Source organism: Lytechinus variegatus, chromosome 11 (genome assembly GCF_018143015.1).
Source record: "Lytechinus variegatus isolate NC3 chromosome 11, Lvar_3.0, whole genome shotgun sequence".
NCBI lineage: Eukaryota > Metazoa > Echinodermata > Echinoidea > Temnopleuroida > Toxopneustidae > Lytechinus > Lytechinus variegatus.
This window is the reverse complement of record NC_054750.1, coordinates 13753915-13774230: the sequence shown is the minus strand read 5'-3', so window position 1 is coordinate 13774230 and position 20316 is coordinate 13753915. Positions and strand designations below refer to the sequence as shown.

General features: G+C 36.5%; 1 protein-coding gene across 2 annotated transcripts in view; it reads left to right on the top strand.

Moving 5' to 3' along the window:
• The window catches only part of LOC121423632 (ubiquitin carboxyl-terminal hydrolase 24-like), a 50743-nt gene that overhangs the window by 12081 nt on the left and 18346 nt on the right, over positions 1-20316 (top strand). Inside the window, exons 5-24 of one of the 2 annotated variants that reach the window (XM_041619038.1) lie at positions 285-434; positions 1516-1647; positions 2626-2814; positions 3390-3530; positions 4010-4176; positions 5227-5407; positions 7190-7288; positions 8191-8313; positions 9029-9147; positions 9896-9980; positions 10596-10739; positions 11318-11514; positions 12312-12537; positions 13039-13207; positions 13859-14017; positions 14385-14619; positions 15346-15407; positions 16060-16251; positions 18015-18129; positions 19063-19113. In XM_041619038.1, the coding sequence (XP_041474972.1) occupies positions 285-434; positions 1516-1647; positions 2626-2814; positions 3390-3530; positions 4010-4176; positions 5227-5407; positions 7190-7288; positions 8191-8313; positions 9029-9147; positions 9896-9980; positions 10596-10739; positions 11318-11514; positions 12312-12537; positions 13039-13207; positions 13859-14017; positions 14385-14619; positions 15346-15407; positions 16060-16251; positions 18015-18129; positions 19063-19113 (2936 nt within the window). The remainder of the gene's footprint in view (positions 1-284; positions 435-1515; positions 1648-2625; positions 2815-3389; positions 3531-4009; positions 4177-5226; positions 5408-7189; positions 7289-8190; positions 8314-9028; positions 9148-9895; positions 9981-10595; positions 10740-11317; positions 11515-12311; positions 12538-13038; positions 13208-13858; positions 14018-14384; positions 14620-15345; positions 15408-16059; positions 16252-18014; positions 18130-19062; positions 19114-20316) is intronic. The other variant, XM_041619039.1, reaches the window with a different exon arrangement.

Below are 20316 nucleotides of genomic sequence, written 5' to 3'. Positions count from 1 at the left end.
ATTGATGCCTAATAAAAAAAGTGTACATCTCCTGAGCTTGATCTGACTATTGGGGTGATTTTGCGTTTTTAGTCAGACTTTTATATTGTGAAAGAAATGAAAGAGTTGCATTTTGTATGCATTTTATATTTTCTTCTTGGCTTTATAGTTGTATCCAAATCTTATTTGATTGAAGTTTACTGTAAAGAATTGAAGAACAGAAATGGAAAAAAAATGGAAATAATTATAAAGATTCTGCCTCCCTATTTGATGTTGTGAATGATTATTCTTTTTTTTGCGGGCAGAGTTTACCCCAGGAGCTGAACAAGGCCTATGACATCATCAAACTGACAACCCAGAGTCTAATGAAGTGTCACAAGATGGCCATCAATGCTGCGGGTCAGGACGGCCTGTCGGGAAATACGGTAGTGGATGGAAAATACACACATTGCGAGGTAAGTGAACAAACGGTAATGCTCCTTATCTACTCCATCAAGCAGGGGAAAAAAATCGCACAGGGGCTTGTTGTTTTTGCCATATAGGTGATGTAGAGAGATCTGGAAAAATGAGAGTGAGCCCAAGAATATACCCATTCACTGGTTCACTCAATCAATGGTAAAGATTATTCAATGTTGCAGATTTTAGGAGTAGATTGTGAAAAATAGCCCCTGGAAATAAAACACGGGTCGTGTGGTCCAGTGGTTAGAGCACTGGACTCATAATCGCAAGGTTGTGAGTTCGAATCCCAACTCTGCCATTATCTCCACTTTGATAAAAAGGCCCAAGAGTGATATCTGTCGTCTATAACGTCAGCCACTATGACTGATTAATCTAGACGTAAAATGTTTCATAGGTAATTGGTTATATACCATCTTGGCGTTTACCAGCAAAATGCTGTCCTGCGGAGTTCCTGCGGGAGTTACCAAAAACAGAAACAGAAACAGAAACAGAAATTCTTCGCCTGCCGTGAACGACGAGAGTAGACAGGTAGCTTGGAAGTAACTCTTGCCTATAAAGGAGACACTTATCACTTAGTTTCCTTTGGAGTCTGAAGCATCTTCAAAGGAATATTTTATTTAAGAAGAAGGTGACAAGGAAGCAGAAGCTTTGTATTGTGGCTTACCCCATATGGATGCTGCTACGCAAAGCCTTTGAATATCTTTTCCCTATCATAAACCAGATAGTCATGCAAATTTACATTATTTCTTTTTGAAATTTAAGCCAATGAAAATGGAAGCTACATCCATTGTTATCAAATTATGTTTTAAGTCATGGAATTTTGAAAAATTGTTAACCTTTGTACTTGTTTTTTAAAAAAAAAAACACTTTGCTTCAACTACATGTTAGATATTAGAGATTTATACTAGATGAGTTATCATGAGCTGAAGCTTATTGTCTACGATAAAACTTCATCCCAATAATGCTTAAAATATCTAAATACTTCACATCAGTATTAGTTGAACTGGCAATATTCCTTTATTGCAACAGATATCTTTTAATAGTCATCTTTTGCTTTCTTTTGATTGTCATCATCAGCATGTGGAGATCCATCTGAAGTTCCTTGCTTTCATTCTCCAAGAGGGCGCCCTCTACCTTCACTGGCATCGTGCAAGGGAGATTTGGGATACGTTAGTAGCCAACCCTGAGGCTTGTGAGGCAGATCGTGAGGTAGATATATTCAAATTATAGCCAAATATAATCTCCTTTATGCGCATAGTTTTTGCAATATATTCATCCTCTTTCCTTTCTGTTATAATAATAATGATAATAAAGGTACAATTACCCAGGGTAACCACTTCAATTCCGAAAACTGTACTCCCAGCGGGCCCTACTATTATTATTACCCAGCTAAGCTAGGCTACCTGTTCAGGTGCACACAGATTTTTGAGGAATTACTTCCAGCCGGTACCCATTTACCTTTTTGAAACCTTTGCAAAGTTTTTATTGTTCTCTTAGACAGATTGTAATATTATGCTTGTCTACTCACCGGTGTAATATGGGGAACTTTTAGTAATGAATCTTGAAAATAGACTAGTTAGCTGTTAAAATATTTAGCATTTGTGCATGCTGTGAATAAATATACGTTGATCATGATAACCTGAAAGCTTATATGACGCTTATCCAACCTAACAGCAATTAATGTAGGCACACTCAATTTTGAGCATTGTATTGTATTTTTTTAATTGACTTTTCCAATTATGTTCCACCACTGTACAAATTTTAGCAAAATTATGGAGATTATTAAACTTCATCTACGAAATTGTTCTTTCTGTATGCTAGAAAAGCTAACTATCAGCCTAGGACATAATGCTGTGGCATTTGCTGATTTTTTGTTGAAAATTTTGGGGTAATTTCTTTCATCAATTTTGGAGGGCTACTTTATTATGCAATGAGCAATTATTTGGTAAATCCAAATATTCTGCCGTATGTAGGACATTGATTTAAAATTCTTGAATATTGTTTGTGCAGTTCTGAGGGCAACTCTAAAATATTATTGCTCAAAAGCATTTTATTTGGGGAATTTTAGAGGCGATAGGGATTGGACGAGAGAGAAATGGCCTGTTGCCTCAATGTGTTTCCCACACTGCTAACTATACCACAGTTATATTAAGAAGTCAGAAGGTTTTCTTATCCTTTTTCCTGTAGACCTGTTACGAATGGTTCCGTCATGGTTTAGCAGACCTGGAGACAGAGACTCAGATGCAGCTGTTCAAAGACAAGCTCCTAAGATTAGAATCCACCCACCTATCACCCATCGGCTTTGATTGTGTACGAGCGTTCTTTGAATCTATCAACATGAATAATCACAGTCTACGCAAGGGAGCTACAGGATTGGTAAATAAAGCCTTGATCATGATAAAGCAACTCAGATTAGAAACATTTCCTTGAAATTGTCTTTTTCACCATTATATCTTTTCATTTTCAGGATTTTAGCTTAATTTATAGACTCGTTTTTACAAGAGAACTGCTGCTGAGCTAGTGCCATGAGCATCTTTGAATGGCATGTGCCCTCTACAAATCTACAAGGCTATTATTATTATCATTATTGTTTATTTAAACAAGAAATTAAAGACATACCTATTTCTGGAGAGCATCTCATCTCATTTTGTCCTCTGTCAATTGTCAAATCTGAAAACTTTCCTTGATTTTGATTGGTTGGCTTAGAGCATAGGTGTCTTACTCTTACTATGGTAACTGTCAGATACTAGTAAAACAGAACACTTGTCAATTTCAAGCTTTAAGTCTATTTATTGATTTGCTCTCCCGTTGTTTCCCTCAGGAAGAATGATGAACATACATGTTTGGTAGTTTCGTTATGATGATGCTCCATATGAATTATTGGAGTTTAATGGATGTCAGTACTGTGAATCTTATTTTTATACTCCATCTTCTCTTGTATTTTTCTTTAGATTGTAGAGAAACTGGATCTGTTTGGTCTTGATTTCATGTGGAAGATGGTTCTAGAGTCTACCAATGAATCTATTGCTGAGATGGCTATTAGGCAGATCATGAGCATGTCTTATACTAATCTCTCCCAAAGACTTAAAAAGGTAAGAAAAATGGCGTTGCTTCATAAAACTTCTCATGATTCAATTATGTTTAAACCATGGCAGCTGTAGCAAACAATTATTTCATGAGAAAATCTTTAAAATGATTTTCAACTGTTAACCTATCATCCTAGACCTAGATTCGATAAATATGTACATAAATCTAACTTTGGGAAATCATTAAATCTAAGCTTACAAAATTATTACACTGATGATTCCAGCACAGATAAGCATATGTGGGACTGTGTATTATTCTTTTGCTTAGAAAAAAGACCCAACACCTGGCTGAAATGCCATGCTTATATACTTTGCTCATGGCTAAGCAATGGTGCACTTTCTACGAGAATCTTTTGGCACATTTTCTTCATTTATTCTATATATCAACAAACACTTGGATGGTCATTTTATTGGATTCTATTCAAACTCATTTTGAGATGGTTACAACTGGCACTTGTCTATGATTGGTTATATCACCACTGCAGGATGTACTGGACCTACACAAGCATTTCATCTCGGAATGTTATAAGCGTCTGGAGCTAGCTTACATGGCAGTCAAAGGCACGGCCATGGCGGAGGCTGTTGCCATGGCAACTAAGACATTGACAGCAGCGACGGTCCCCGAGGCAGCCATTGTACCCTGCCCTTCAAGGTAATTATAAAGTCATGCCTCCTGTTGCACCTGCCTGTATAGAAGGTCCACCTGTCTATAGGAGACCATAATACGGCGGTTCTTTGAATAATTATCCCTATTGAAACACGTATGAAAGGAACCTGGTCAGAAAGAATGTACCACGTGGGCTCCGTTGCATAAAAGTTACTATTATGTTAATTTTGCCATTCAATGGTAACTACCATGGTAATGATGATCAACGGCCAATCAAAATCTAGGATTCCATGCAAGATGAAATTGGATCGCAAAGATACCATAATGGTAACTTTTATGCAATGGGGCCTGTTCATAAAGACCACTGTATTTGTCACCCTTGGGTGGTTTTTATATACAGGTTTCATTATGTATTATTTCAATGATTCATTTTACAAAGCATGTCGAAAAACTTGAGTTGTGTCAGTGTAAGTCCGCCCTGAATACCATATTCTAAACTTTGCAATTACATTAAAAAGCTTGATATTGATGGATTTTGATTAAATAGATTGAGATTGATTGGATCAATCATAACTCTTTATAGAACAGGTCCCAGACTTCTGGGCCTGTTTTTACAAATTGCTGTGATTAATTCAATCAACCACAACTATGGAAACCGAGAAAAGCCAACATCCAAAACACATGTTTATTCTAAATGATTTCTAGATATGATGTATATTCATATATTCACAATTATTAACAATTCAGTGTGCTCCTTAAAAAAAAAGAGATCCTGTAAATTTCCTGTATGATAAAATTATGACGTTGATGGATTTCCATAGAGTTAAGGTCAATTGGATCCATCATACCTCTTTGTGAGACCGGACCCAGAAACGCAAGGTATTGTGCACATGGCACTTTGACAGAGTATATAAGGCCTGCTTTTACAAACTTTGCTCATTATCCTTAGAATGACAAATATACATTTGTTGAAACGTCGAGACTTGGAGGTCCTGTTCAGGACCAACACTTGCCCAAGAAAGATACATGGTGTACCGTGAAACCTACTACACTACCCAGAAATATTATGATCACCCATTCTTCTTACCATGACAGGGCGGGTAAGCTGCTGGAAATAGAGAGGCTTCTGCAGTTAGCGGAGACCTACGTAGTCACTGTCGAGGATCAATTCACCTCACCGCGCACGATACTTCCACATGGAGCGTCTTTCCAGGGTCATACTATAACAATGCATGCGACCTGTACCGACTCACATCGGAGTGAGTTTGTTATAGTGGTAAGAACAATCCCTTGTTATTTGGTCAGACTCACATCGGAGTGAGTTCGTTATAGTGGTAAGAACAATCCCTTGTTATTTGGTCCGACTCACATTGGAGTGAGTTCGTTATAGTGGTAAGAACAATCCCTTGTTATTTGGTCCGACTCACATCGGAGTGAGTTCGTTATAGTGGTAAGAACAATCACTTCTTATTTGGTCCGACTCACATCGGAGTGAGTTCGTTATAGTGGTAAGAACAATCCCTTGTTATTTGGTCCGACTCACATCGGAGTGAGTTCGTTATAGTGGTAAGAACAATCACTTCTTATTTGGTCCGACTCACATCGGAGTGAGTTCGTTATAGTGGTAAGAACAATCCCTTGTTATTTGGTCCGACTCACATCGGAGTGAGTTCGTTATAGTGGTAAGAACAATCCCTTGTTATTTGGTCCGACTCACATCGGAGTGAGTTAGTTGTAGTGGTAAGAACAATCACTTGTTATTTGGTCCGACTCACATCGGAGTGAGTTAGTTGTAGTGGTAAGAACAATCACTTATTATTTGGTCCAACTCACATCAGAGTAAGTTCGTTATAGTGGTAAGAACAATCACTTGTTATTTGGTCCGACTCACATTGGAGTGAGTTCGTTATAGTGGTAAGAACAATCCCTTGTTATTTGGTCCGACTCACATTTGAGTGAGTTCGTTATAGTGTTAAGAACAATCACTTGTTATTTGGTCTGACTCACATCGGAGTGAGTTTGTTATAGTGGTAAGAACAATCACTTATTATTTGGTCCAACTCACATCAGAGTAAGTTCGTTATAGTGGTAAGAACAATCACTTATTATTTGGTCCAACTCACATCAGAGTAAGTTCGTTATAGTGGTCAGAACAATCACTTGTTATTTGGTCCGACTCACATCGGAGTGAGTTCGTTATAGTGGTAAGAACAATCACTTATTATTTGGTCCAACTCACATCAGAGTAAGTTTTTTATAGTGGTAAGAACAATCACTTGTTATTTGGTCCGACTCACATCGGAGTGAGTTCGTTATAGTGGTAAGAACAATCACTTGTTATTTGGTCCGACTCACATCGGAGTGAGTTCGTTATAGTGGTAAGAACAATCACTTGTTATTTGGTCCGACTCACATCGGAGTGAGTTAGTTGTAGTGGTAAGAACAATCACTTGTTATTTGGTCTGGCATCTTTCAATTCAATATGAAATATGAAGAAAACAATGCTTTGATATCAGAGTGAGCTTGTTATATAGTGGTAAGAACAATGATTGTATGAATGAGTTTTTCAGACGTGTAACAATGTGATATGATTATCTACTTCTGGGCCTGACCATTAATATAACCGTCTGAAAAATGTAAAAACTGTAATTTTTTCAAATTTTACTCTGCTTTATTCTGCTTTGAATGCATCCTCAATAATTGAATTTGAGCAGGAATAGTCGTGAATCCATTGAATACACACACTGCTCCATTTGTGGTAATTTTTAGTCATTTGAAGAAAAGGATACCTTTAAACATGTCTGAATACACCCAAGTGCACACAGTGCGATATTCTATTGCTTCCAGGAATTGAAAAAAAAATAGTTTGTCAGAAATTATTTAATATTCGTTATGAATTTTGGGCTTCTGGGTGACTAATTTTTTATTGGCAGCTCTGCTAATGCATTATTTCCTACATTGCATTTAAATACACCATGTTCATATATTCTCTGCAATGGTTGATAGTATTTAACTAAAAAAATATGTTGATTTCTTGATTTTGAATCTTATATTACAGGGTCACAGTAATGAAACCTTACAGAGTGTAAGACACAAGATAGCACAACGTCTCAAGACAACACTAGATAATGTTCAGATCATGGCCAATGATCGTCTAGTAAGTACTCATCACCTATCAACCAGTTTCTTTTAAAAAAAACATCCGAAGTTGGAATCCTCAGTGTTCCATAATATGAAGAACAGAAGTTTACACCTTTTCATGAATTTTTTTTATTGCAATGAATAAAATGAATATCATGACAATCAAAGCAAAATTCTTCAAAACCTGTTTGCTGTGTTTGCAGCTTCTAAGTTTTTCACTATTTAGAATTGTGTCACATATGCTTTATATGTGTCAATGAAGAATACACAATTTGATTTTGAAACATCGATGTACATGGAATTCGCACCACAAAAATGGGAGAATTGGGGTCTTGTTTGTAAGTGTGTAGACATCCGTAGAATAAGCATTAATTGGGGCAGTTCCATGAAATTTTCAACAAATTGGTGTATCCGATGCCCGTTGATGTGTCCACCTAAACTTCAGTATTTTGTACAGCAGTCTAAGAGCAAGGGTCATCTTACTACCCTCTTAAGTGACAAAAAGATCTGGGCCCTGTCTTACAAAGAATTACGATTGATCCAATCAACCTCAAGTATATGGAAATCCATCAATGACTTAATTTCTTATTTAGGAATTTTGCACAATGTCTTTTGAAAAAAAGAGAAGCATACTGAATTGTCAAGAAAACAGTGATTGTATAGATATATATATCTAGAAAATATTTTGAAGAAACATGTATATTACATGTTGACGTTGCTGGCTTCCATAGTTGTGGTTGATTCCCGTGTAAGACGGGGTCCTGAAGAAATTGCTAAGCTTGGCAACAAATGCTGTATAAATCCAGCTATTATAAGTATTATTACTGGTATCATCGTCATCATCATCATCACCATCAACATCCTCATCATCATCACCATTACCATTATTATCCTTTTCCCAATTGTACTTGTTTTCAGATGCTGACCACAAAAGATCAGAAGCTTTTATCAGAGCTGGAGTTTGATGAGGAGCAAGATCTCAACATCAAGCTTCATGGACCGGTCAGTTCAACGGTCAGCAGTAGTGCCCGCATAGATGAGGTCAGTATTCAGAATTGATTAATAGAAATCAACTTTCTCTCTTTTTGGGAGGGAAGAACTGTAGACCATGGACACTTTAGTTGACCTATCCCTTACCCAGACTACCAGAATTAGTGTGTAGGGGTTTAAAAAACATTTATATTCATGATGTTAATATTATTGCATTGTACATACTGTCTTCTTAATAAATTCCAAATTGCCAAATAAAATCTTAAAGCAGTATGGCTGATGATAAATTCATTTCTGTCAGAAAAGTGAGTATTTTGCTTAGATTAATTATTTTACGAGAGATTTCCAGCCAATTTGATATTCAAGAAACTTACCAAGTATTTCACCTTAAAGTGGAATCAACTATCATAGATATTTATTTCTGGGTCAGGGTTAGCTTATGTATATTTTTGTAATCTGCATCTGGAAATTATCTTGTAGCATTTTAGGTGCTACATTTTCAGATGATCATGATTTCTATACAATAATGCTTCTGTGGAAAGTATTTATGCTAAATTTCAGTCTCCCTAATTTGAAGTGCTAGGTTTTAAATTTGATTTGATGTCAGTAAGTTTCTCAACTGAGCAAAGTACTATGTAAAGTTGTACTACTCCAATTATAGGATTTGATATTTGCCCTGGGGGTGTTTCACATTAGAATCGCTTTTAATTGATCTGTCAACTCATTTGTCTATAATTGTATTCATCCCACACATTTCTGTTCATAGAACATGTCAAGTTTTGGCCAGCAATCTGAACTGGAGCGTTCATTACCTGGTGTTGTCATGGCAACAGGGGGTCAAGTTTTTGACATGCTTTACCAACTTGCCGACTTGGATGAACCAAGGTATTTTATTTGTTTGACTAATGATTGAATGTATCAGTGATTTATGATTGACTTTCAGAAATTTGCCATTCAATGGTGCATAGCATGTAAATTTAGAAAATGTGATGAAAATTATAGGACATTTCATGTATATGTTGGTTATTAGTAGACATAATCACCTTAATATTTGTATTGTCTAAACTTAAAACGTAAAACATAATTCCATAATCTTTAAATGTACTTAGTTATGGAATTCTCTTGCATCTGAAATAAACAAGTTACATTTGCAACATGCCTATAAATCCTAATGTAAAATATTTCTTTTACTGATATATTGATTTGGCAGTTCCTTGATTATAGTTTCTCCCTTTGATTGTTGTTTGTAGTTTGTTTTTATGTAACTTATTGTAGATTTATTGATTTACTATTTTGTATATCTTTTCAAGCGGTATGGCTGTTTTTCAAGTCATAAGCTTATATTGCAATTCCCTGCCACATTTTATTGAACATCTATGCTCTGTATTTATGAAATTAATAAATGAATGAATTTAATTTAATGTCAATAGAAGGTTGGAAATTATTATACTATGAATATTGGTTTGCCTCAAATGATTTGATAAACATATTAGGTTTACAAAAAAAATGAAGTTTATAAATGAGATGACAAATGTTTTCTCCCATCACTTCACCAGCAGCAATGACTTGCTTATGAAGCTGTATAAAATGTAATGTCTGAAGATTAATTGCAAGGTTTGTTTTACCCTCACAGGATAACAGAACGAGTTCGCAAACTTCTTATGATGATTCCCACTGATCCGTCTATTCCAGAATCACTAGATTCTATATGTAGGCAGGTAAGATATCATTCTTTATTTCTTAAACAGTGAATCCAACCCATGTCAAAGGTTATTTGATATAAAAAAGAGAAAATTTAGAGAAACAGAAAGGTGAAAGTTTGAACAAAATGAGACAAACAATAAGAAAACTATACTACCTATTCGGACTTCAAATTGGTCACATAAGTGATGTTATGTAGAGGGACAACTCTTTCATTTGCTTCAATACATTTTCCAAAAGCTATACTCAGAATGATATATTTTTATGGCCCGTCTGAAAAGGGGCATGAGAGAAAATCATAAATTCCCGATTTTAAAGTGCATTTCACAGTTTTGTTGTTGGTTTGTTGACAAGCTCCAGTTGGAACATCACTTAACTTGGAAGAAATGGAGTTCAGATAGAGAAGACAATCCTAGTCAAGCTGGAGACTAATCACTTTAGTATTTAATGTTTGTATGTTATTGAAGTTATGTCATATGGGAGAGCATTCCCTTGCAATGTGACAAAAGGTGTGACAAATGAGAATGGTGACACTTGTCACAACTTTGTGAAAGGCAGGCAGGTATCTCATGATGCGGCTAGAAATTCAAAATTGTCCTATGTTTTTTTTTAAACTCTTTTCTTCCCCACAGACTGCTGATAGCGTTACTAGTCTAGGAGGAGAAACATCAGGGTCTGAAAGCAATAAGGATTCTTCTAGGGCTACTCTCGAAGGCCTCTTCAGGGCTAATAGTACACATGGCATGTCAGCATTCAGAGTTCTCTATAATCTTGAGGTGTGCAATTGTAAAATTTCCAACTCCAATAGAATGGCGAAGTGATGACCTCAATAACACTTTTTGGTGTCATTTGAGCGTTTTTGATACCATATCTCGCCAGAGCATGATGGAAAACACCCACGACCCAAATTTGGTGGGAATCAGTCGATTGGGCCCAAGATGTGTTCTTCTGAATTATGTACTTAGCCCCACTAAAATCAATGTAAATTTGCCTGTTACCAAACAGTTGTGAACCTGGGGGCCGTTTCATAGAGCTGTTTGTGAGTTATGAGTGACTTTAAGAACGACTGGTGATCTTTTCTTGTAAATGGTATTCACCATTAAATGTTCATTGGTGATAATTTAGTGCTTAAGAAAGGTTCACCAGTCGTTCTTACAGTTGCTCTGAACTTACGAAGAGCTTTATGAAAATTCACTGGGCCATTTGACAGTAGGGCCAATCTCAATCCTTATCTCAATAGGGCCGATTATTAGGTATTCACAATCTATAATGTTATTGATGTTCCTTGTGAATATTGTCCACACTTCATCGACTAGCCAATGATAATTGAGATCTGTCACCTGATTGAACACAGGTTCTGAGCAGCAAGCTGATGCCTTCGATGCAGGAAGACATTGGTACCCAGACCAGTGCCCAGAACTTCAGAGAGAGCTTCCTCAACGCAGGAGGCCTAAGTCTAGTCATCAATGCCTTGCAGAAAGATTCCATTCCACAGGACGTCGATGATGATACCAGGAGAGGGTGTTATTCTATATGTCTCCAGCTGGCTAGGTTGGTTTGGGCTTTGATGGGGGATGGGTGATGATGGTGATGATTGTAATGATTGTGATGATGATTATCATAATGATGATGATGTTGGTGGTGATGATGATCATGTTGGTGATGATGATGATGATGATGATGGTGATGATGGTGATGATTGTAAGGATTGTGATGATCATAATGATGATGTTGGTGGTGATGATGATTATGTTGATGATGATGATGATGATGATGAGGGTGATGATGGTGATGATTGTAATGATTGTGATGATGATGATAGTGATGATAATGATGGTGATGATGATGATGGTGATGATGATGAAGATGATGGTGGTGATGGTGATGATGATGATAATGGTCATGATGGTGATGATTGTGATAATGATGATGGTGGTGATGGTGATGATGGTGATGATTGTGACGATGATGATAATGGTGATGATGGTGGGGATGGTAGTAATGGTGATGATTAGGATGTTGATGATGATTATGACATTGATGATGAGTATGATAGTGGTGAAGATGATGACGAGGATGACAATGAGAAGACGATGGCGACAACGGTGACGATGTTTAGAATATTGTCACACTGATGGTGTTGACAATTATGATAACGATTAAGATAGAGATGTTGATTACGATGACCATCGTCATGATTGTGTGTGATGATTATGATTTTATTTGGAATATTGCCAATATTGTTAAAAAGAGAAAGTGATGGTGATGATCACTTCCATTAATTCTCATTAGAGTTGTTGTGATATCGTAACCAGCATCATATCTATCATCTTCAAATCGCCTTCCAGGTTCCTACTATGTGGGCAAACCACCACCGATCTGAAGGAGAGCGATCTCTCCCTAAATGACAGCAGTGTCTTTGAGACCTCTGGAGCGGATTCCTCTACTGTCTTCTCATCCAGCTATGGTAGCTCACCCCGTAAGATGAGCCTGGTGGAGAGGATGTCCAGTGTAGAGGCCAGTGGTGACCTTGCCAACAGGGAGGGGACCTCAGTTGCAATAACGGTCATTCAGGTGAGCGAGGCACTGCCAGTTGATTCAAAGAAATTTAAAAATTGGGACAATTCCATAAAAATTGTACATCTGACCCCGATATTCATGTAAAATCTTGTAATTTGGGTGGCATTCTGTGAAAATTCTATTATTTCATGTAAGATCTATCAGCTAATATAAAAAAAAATGATTGTGTTTTCTCTGGTTAGATTGTGAATGTAAGCTGATCACAATCTTAAAATCTCATATTGCATGTTGGCTCAATCGGTAGAGCGCCCGCCTCTTGATTGCAAGTTTGTGGGTTTGCATCCTGGCTGAGCCATACCAAAGATTTTAAAAATTTGGATCCTATGTCTTCTAGTGTGTCTCTATACATATCAAACAGAGAAGGATAATGATATCATCTTATGATTGCAGAGCACACTGGGAGAACAATTAAATTAGAGCTAATTTGGCTACCCCTAGTAAATAAGACATTATATTATTATTCACAGTCACTACCTCGATCCTCATTTCTTTCAGACAATGAATGCCAATGACTTCACATCAATGATAGCATGCCTTATGAGGGTAACTTGGGCGGCTGCTGCTGGTCATCTGAGGTTAGCCAGTGGTAGTCAACCTATCAAGGAGGTGGCTGGTGGAGGCTTTGCTATGGGAATCGGTAGGAGGAGTAGACATAGCAGTGCAGGTGGGTCCAACTGAAGAGTGTCCCGTTACTCGGGCCCTTTAACCCATTGCCTACTGAAATCGGGTGGTCACTGAATAAAACCTATGGACACTTCAAAATCCAGTAGTCAATGGGTTAACACAAATCTTAGAGATTAATCATGCCATTGATTCTTATGATTGATTGATAATACATGAAGTAATCAATGACTTACGATTGTTTATGACCAATATGTACGCACTCTAAATGGGCCACAATGACCGAGTTAAATTTTAGTAATTCATACTATGAAGTCTGGTGAAAACGGATCCTTAGAGTAATGGGAGCTATAGTTAAAATGTACTAGTATTTAAAGTACATTTTTGTAAGAACTTCCACCATTTCCATTCAGGAATGTGTTAGATTTCAATCTAAGATGGAGATAAATGTGAGGTGGAAATACAAATTCATATTAAGTTTATCAATGGCGGACAAAGGAGCCTTCTGACCAGTAAGTCTTTATCAACAGGTTCCTCCAATACATGCTTCAATGGGGAAACTATTAAAGGAAATTTGAATATAAGGTCTTATAGACAGGCAGCCATTAAAGCAGATTTCATCATATTTTTGCTATGTTATGTACTTTGATATAAAGAATATTTTTATTTTAGTCTTGACTGTTCTTATTCTTAGGGAGTACAAATAGTTCATCGAGTCATGATAGCGAGTCGCAGGCATTACACGCAGGGATCTGTCTCAATACTGTGGCAGTCAGCGGGAAGGACGCTGACATAGCAAGGGAAGCTCTAGAACTCCTTGTAGCATGTCTGCAGCTTAGGACACATAACTTAGGTAAGTGCTAGTAGATGATTGAAAGATTAGAGATGATATAGAAAGATGTGATATTTTAATAGGCATTTGCAGAGAGAAAATATCATTGATAAAGAGAAGTTTCTGTTTTCATGAAGAAGCATGAATATAAACTTTTGCCTGGCAGTGCTTCTAGAACGTTTGATCATGGCATGGATTTAATAATGACCTTGTACATAATTTTTTCACCAAGTTTTATTGAGGTGTCCAAGTCTAAATTGCTTCAAAGTGGTTGCTCCAAATTCACTCACTTCATAACATGGATATATTTTAATGGAGCAAGTGAAATTTTGAAGGTCTTGAATCATCAAGAGGTTCATTTACATTTTTAAACTCAAATTTCCCTTAGGTGCCTTCTACAATCTACCTGGGGTGAATGACTTCATCATCGACATCCTCCTGTCTTCCCCACACCCTGAGGTGAGGGGCGCGGCCCTAGAACAGTTCTACACCCTCACCTCCACCAGTATCAGCAACGAGAGTGTGCGGATCCTTCACCCCAGGGACTTCATGCTCCAGGTCTTGCTCCAGGCTAGGGTGCCTCTCTGGACCTCCAGTTCACTGGTTAGAGGAGCTAATCAAAGGTATGATATATGTACAATAATGTATGATATGTGACGGTATGGTATAATCTTCAGTCGAATCCGGCAACCAAGATAGGTTCTGATTCAGGCTAGGATGAATCTCTGGACCTCCAGTTCACTGGTTAGAGGAGCTATTCAAAGGGAAGGTAAAATAAAGTATGGTATGTTATGGTATAGTATAATCTTCAGTAGGATCCTGCAACCAAGATACTCTATGCTCCAGGTTCTGATCCAGACTAGGGTGAATCTCTGGCCTTCCACTTTTACGGTTAGAGGAGCCAAGCAGTGGCAAGGTCTAACAAAGAATGGTTTGTAATGGTAAGGTATATGGTATATTCCCATAATTTCAGCTTAAAGTTAGACAATGACGTTACATGTAGTTAAACTTGACTTCAGGGAAGTGTTTCATGAATATTTTTGTCCCACAATTTGTCAGATCTGAAAATTTTCCTTAATTTTGATTGGCTGAGAAGAACTGTTACTTTTGTAAATTTCAGATAAAACAGACTTGTCAGATAAAGATTCCGACAAGTCTTACCGTGAAATGCTTCCCAGAATATGAGCCTACATTATTCCTCCCATATCATAGGTGAGGTAAATGGTATTAAATTAGAACTGAGGAAAAAGGAATTCATGTGAATGAATTAGAAAAAAGATTTAAATGAAGTAATTTAACTTTATTAGATATATTTTTGTTTATGTTATAAAACTTTTTTTTTCTGACAGAATTCTGAACCAATCTGCACAGTACTTTGAATTGAGATGCCGTCTTCTAGAAGGGTTGAGAGGTAAGCTTTTTACTTCTAATCTTTGAAAAAAATTATTTTGTGATTGCACCACACCAATGACTGAATTAATGGAAACATTGTGGCCTAGTGTTTCTGACTCCTGCATTTCAATCTGAGGCTTGTGGCTTCAAAGTCCCCAAAGCTTGACGTAACTGTCTTTCATCATGAAATTTAATCCACTCTGCTGTACTCAACCCTCATGAGGTAAACGGACCTAGCAGGATTCGTTCCTGGAAGTGCTTATCAGAGCTGCCAAGTAGTACTGATTTTCCGTATTTAGTACTGAAAATAGAGAAGAATACTGATGGTTTCATGCAAATGACTGATTTCTTAAGTTTCAGTTCATGTGTTGTCCTATTTTATTCCTGTGAAAATACTAATTTCCTCACAAAATACTGAAATGTTCTTGTTTAGGTTGGCAGCTCTGGCTTATGCACTGTAAAAGGCTGCGGTGCTAAAGCCGGGATAATAATATCCAAGTCCCCTTGAAGTGCATGGGGATGTCATATCATATTAAGACCAAGGGGTTATGGAACAGGCAAAATCGTAGCAGTATTAGATGATCTTGTATTTAGATCACCTGATATTTTCCAAGTAGCTTTAGACTTTCTGGTCTACTAATTCTATTAATCCTGCTTTTCTCTCCTTACAGTGAATGAACAGAAGTTCTTGAAGGTCAACATTGTATCAATGTTGGGTGACGAGATCGACTGGTTACATAACTTTGAGCCGGGAGACTCAGAAGACATGAATCTATCCAGTACAGACAACACCATTGTAGCGGGTCACCTACATCTGATCAGGACGCTACTCACTTGTGAAGGGGTTGACAAGAGGAAAATAGGTACGACTACTATGATTTTGGATCTGCATCAGGGTTCTTTGATGTCATTGAACTGCAAACGTTGCTCACAAAAAGATTGCCCCAATCCTGAATGGGAAACAAAAAGATTAAAGTAATTTCTATGTTACATAGATTTAATGAGCCGCTTTATGATATGCTTTTTAGTTTCAGTTGTGAGCAGAATACAATTGTGCTGCGTGGATGGGAGTATCCATGAAATGTGTTTTCTTTTATGAAAAAAACATTTTTTTTGTTGAGTAGGGGAATCATTGAAAGTTAATTTTTTATGAAAAAAATGCCTTCGTCCTCTATTGAGCATCTTTTAACAACCATCTTCCTCCTCTATCCTGTCTAGTTTTATTTCTAAATTTGTTGAGTTTGTCTCATTTTTGTGTGTACTGGCAAAAATATTTTTATTCAATTTTATTTTCTCCTTTGACCCAATCTAGCTTGACAATTTTCATGATAAATCTGTAATGGGAAAAGATCGCGCCTTGATGTTTCCTGACTTTTTTCCTTCAAATCTTGCGCACTTTTTAAGGCCAAATTTGCAACGCAGGCTACATGCTTCTGAAGTGATGCAACATTTCGTAAGTGCATTCAGACCCAAAATTGCTCTGCAACGTGATGTCATGTACAAATCCAATACAAATTCTCTGTTGCCAAAATTCATTAATGTATCTTTATTTTCACTTTTACTGATTAAAAAGCAATTGATTTGATTTTGAATTGGTTGCCGACGATTTTCATTGAAAAAACAATGAAAAACATTAAATTGAAAAGCAAAGAAATACATGAAAAATTAAGAAAACAAAATACATAATAATTTTGTTTGGATATTGCTGTAATTTGATTTAATTTGATAAGAATCCTTGAGCTATAGTTAAAGATATTTAGAAATAATGATTTCATCTATTGATTAGCATAATTGATTTCTTAAAAATAAATTTGGATATTTTGGTATAATCCAGTTTAGGAGATTACTCCATAGGTGACTCGCATGCCAATATTTGTTGTGCTTGCTTGTTCGACGGCTGAGATGGGGGTTGGGTGGGCAAAAAAGTCCCTCACCCTCGGGTCATGCATTTTCAAAATAGCCCGGGCTGAAAATGATTAATACCTTTGGCTTGTTAGAAGAGTAGCTCTGTGAGCACACAAGGTGTTGAAGGAAAAGAAATTTCATAGAATTAGAATTAGTCTTGTGAATATTGGTTGTAGAAGCATACATTGATGTACTTTATGCACCGTGCATAATCCTGGGGCCCGTTGCATAAAACTTTTTACCTGAGAAAACTCAGGTTGTTTTTACTTGAGTTTTTGCCCTGTGTTAAAGTCAATGGCAGAAATCAAACTAACCGTAGTTTTCAGTTTTTACCAGAGTTTTATTATGGTATCACACTCGGTGTCCATCCGTCTGTTAACTTTTCCTTGTTAAACTTAACCTTAGCTCGTATAATTTGGTGTGTATGATACTAGCACGAATCCCAGGAAGCCTATCAATTTTGAGGTCAAAAGATTTTCATCTTACCATTCTGCAGTCCTTGTAAACGTGATGACTTCAGTTTAACTTTACCTAGTCTCATATAATTTTGTTTGTATGACACTAGCATAGATCCCATGAATTCTGTCGATTTTGAGGTCAGACAGTCAAAGCCACTTTTCTTGCTTGACCAATAACTCCATTTTCCACGTATTGTGCTCGCCTTAGCGACACTGTTATCCTGAAATTCATCGAGTTGTTTTCTCTTTTTGTATATGTTCAGGTGAAAGACTACTAAACAGCTTGTTGAATGAGTATCTCTTCCCAGCATCGCGTCTCGTCATGCATCAAGGAGATCACAGTGAGAAGGGAGACTCAAGACGAGATTACAATTCAAAGTAAGATTCCATCCTAACTTTCATTTTAATCGCATAAAATGAGATAGATATGTTTGTTCATTTGACATTATTAAAGTCTTAGATATTTCATTACTGGTGCATATAGTTGTTATACCTTTTGTATTGTTTACATATATGCATTGTATGTTGAAGTTTAGAAGAATTTGTGATGAAGATGACGTGTAGATATTGTGTTCTTTGTCACTTTGAATAATTTGACTGAGATTGAAAGATTTTGAAAACTAATTTGGAATGAAACTGTCTTTGATAAATGTGTAGTTTCCTAACATTAATTGTTGTGTAGCTCCGGCCTAATAGCAATCTTTTCTGATCTTGTGTAGTAACTCCTCTTACTATTGTTCAAAATGCAAATACATGATATGTAACTATTACTTCTTTGTTGGTTTGTCTAGGATTTATGTCCTTCATCTCAACCCCTCACCCCACATTCAGGTTTAGTTTGGTAATATTTATAGTACAATTCAGAATGCTAAGAGACTTCATTGCAATCATTATCATCTTCCTCTCCTCATCACCATTATCATCCATCATCTTCATCATCATTATATTCCTCCTCCTCTTCATCCACATCATCATCACCACCATCTTCACCATCATCATCGTTGTCGTCATATCATCATCATCTTCATCATCACCATCACCATCATCACCACCATCATCATCATCATCGTCATCATCATCATCATCATCCTCCTCCTCCTCCTTAACTGAAAGATGTTAGGGAATAGAAAATGGGCAACATGATTACTTGGCTAGAATTTCAAAATTTTCAAACAGCATATTTTCCAATACTTTTGGAGACCCACGTGCCAAGTCTACTGTCGGAAAAATTGTTCTCTGTGGGGATTCTAGGTAACATCCTTGATTGTTTGCACATGATCTTAATGTGTGTAATTACCTATATCTTCTCAGTATCCCCCACTCAGACTTGAGTGACGGTCTGAGGCGTGCATACTTACACAAGTAAGTCCTCACCTCTTATAAATTGCACTTTTCGCTCTAATTCATTGTTTCAGTGGTGTCTGTTGAGCACAAGCTTAACCCTAGGGGCAGTATTTATTCACTTGGTGTACAATCAGTTAGATTATTGAATCAATTTGTTCTACTATCAGCTTGGTCTAATACTAAACACACAATTTTTTTTTCTATCTGGAAAAGGTGGAAATTGTTTAAGATGGTGGCACTGTTCTTTCCATGTGTATGGCTACCTTTGATTTCCTCTAGCTGTAAAACTTGTGAATTCTTTCTCAAACCGTTATCTTGCTTCTCATTGGTTCATGTTTATTTCTTTCATTTGTGGGAATATTGTAAAAAAATACTGAATAGTTATTATTTTGTTTCATTCTGGGATTTAATGAAAAGTAGCACCATTGAAGAGCATTTATCAGTTCGTATTTTTTTGTGAGCAGAGGTTTTAAAAAGCTGAACATTTTATCAAATAAATTATTTCCACTGATGGAGGTTACGGTCAAACTTGTTATTCTTCAGTGATATCTTCATTGCTCATGAATATGTGAGAAGAAAAAAAAAACGCTAAAGCAACTTTATTTATTATTACTTGGACTCTGTTTAACTAATCTTAGAATAGTCAAGTACTACTATTCTAAAATTTTGTTTAACCTACAAGTAAGCCATGTTTTAAGCAAGTTTATGGGAATGCCGAATGCTGAAACATTTTTTTTACTGTATAATATGCTTCTAAATGTTGTGCCTGGCTCATAACTCATTGTTGTAGAAATGAAGACGATCGTTGTGCAACTCATGTTTAGATCTCCAAATGAACCGATCTTTGATATATTTTGTTGTCCATAATTGCACCACAAATTTATATCACAGTTAAGTTTCAACTAGCATGAAGAAAACACGGAAAGGACTATTTTTCCATATAATTCCCTATATTAATGGGCATGTCATCATTTAATCGCCAAGCACTTTGTCATTTTTATATCATTTTCAAATGATGGTGAAATTATTTTGTAGTAGTATATTTTGGTTGGTGTTTCAAAAGTTGTTTTTGATTTATGCTGTTATGGCTGGTGACTTGTTGTGGGGTGCTGCAGCATATCTTCACTCATTTTGAATCCAGTGAGGATTTCTAAAAATATCATGTCAGGAAATTTGCATTCATTTCCACTTCTTAATTTTCATAAAATTTTATATTAAAAT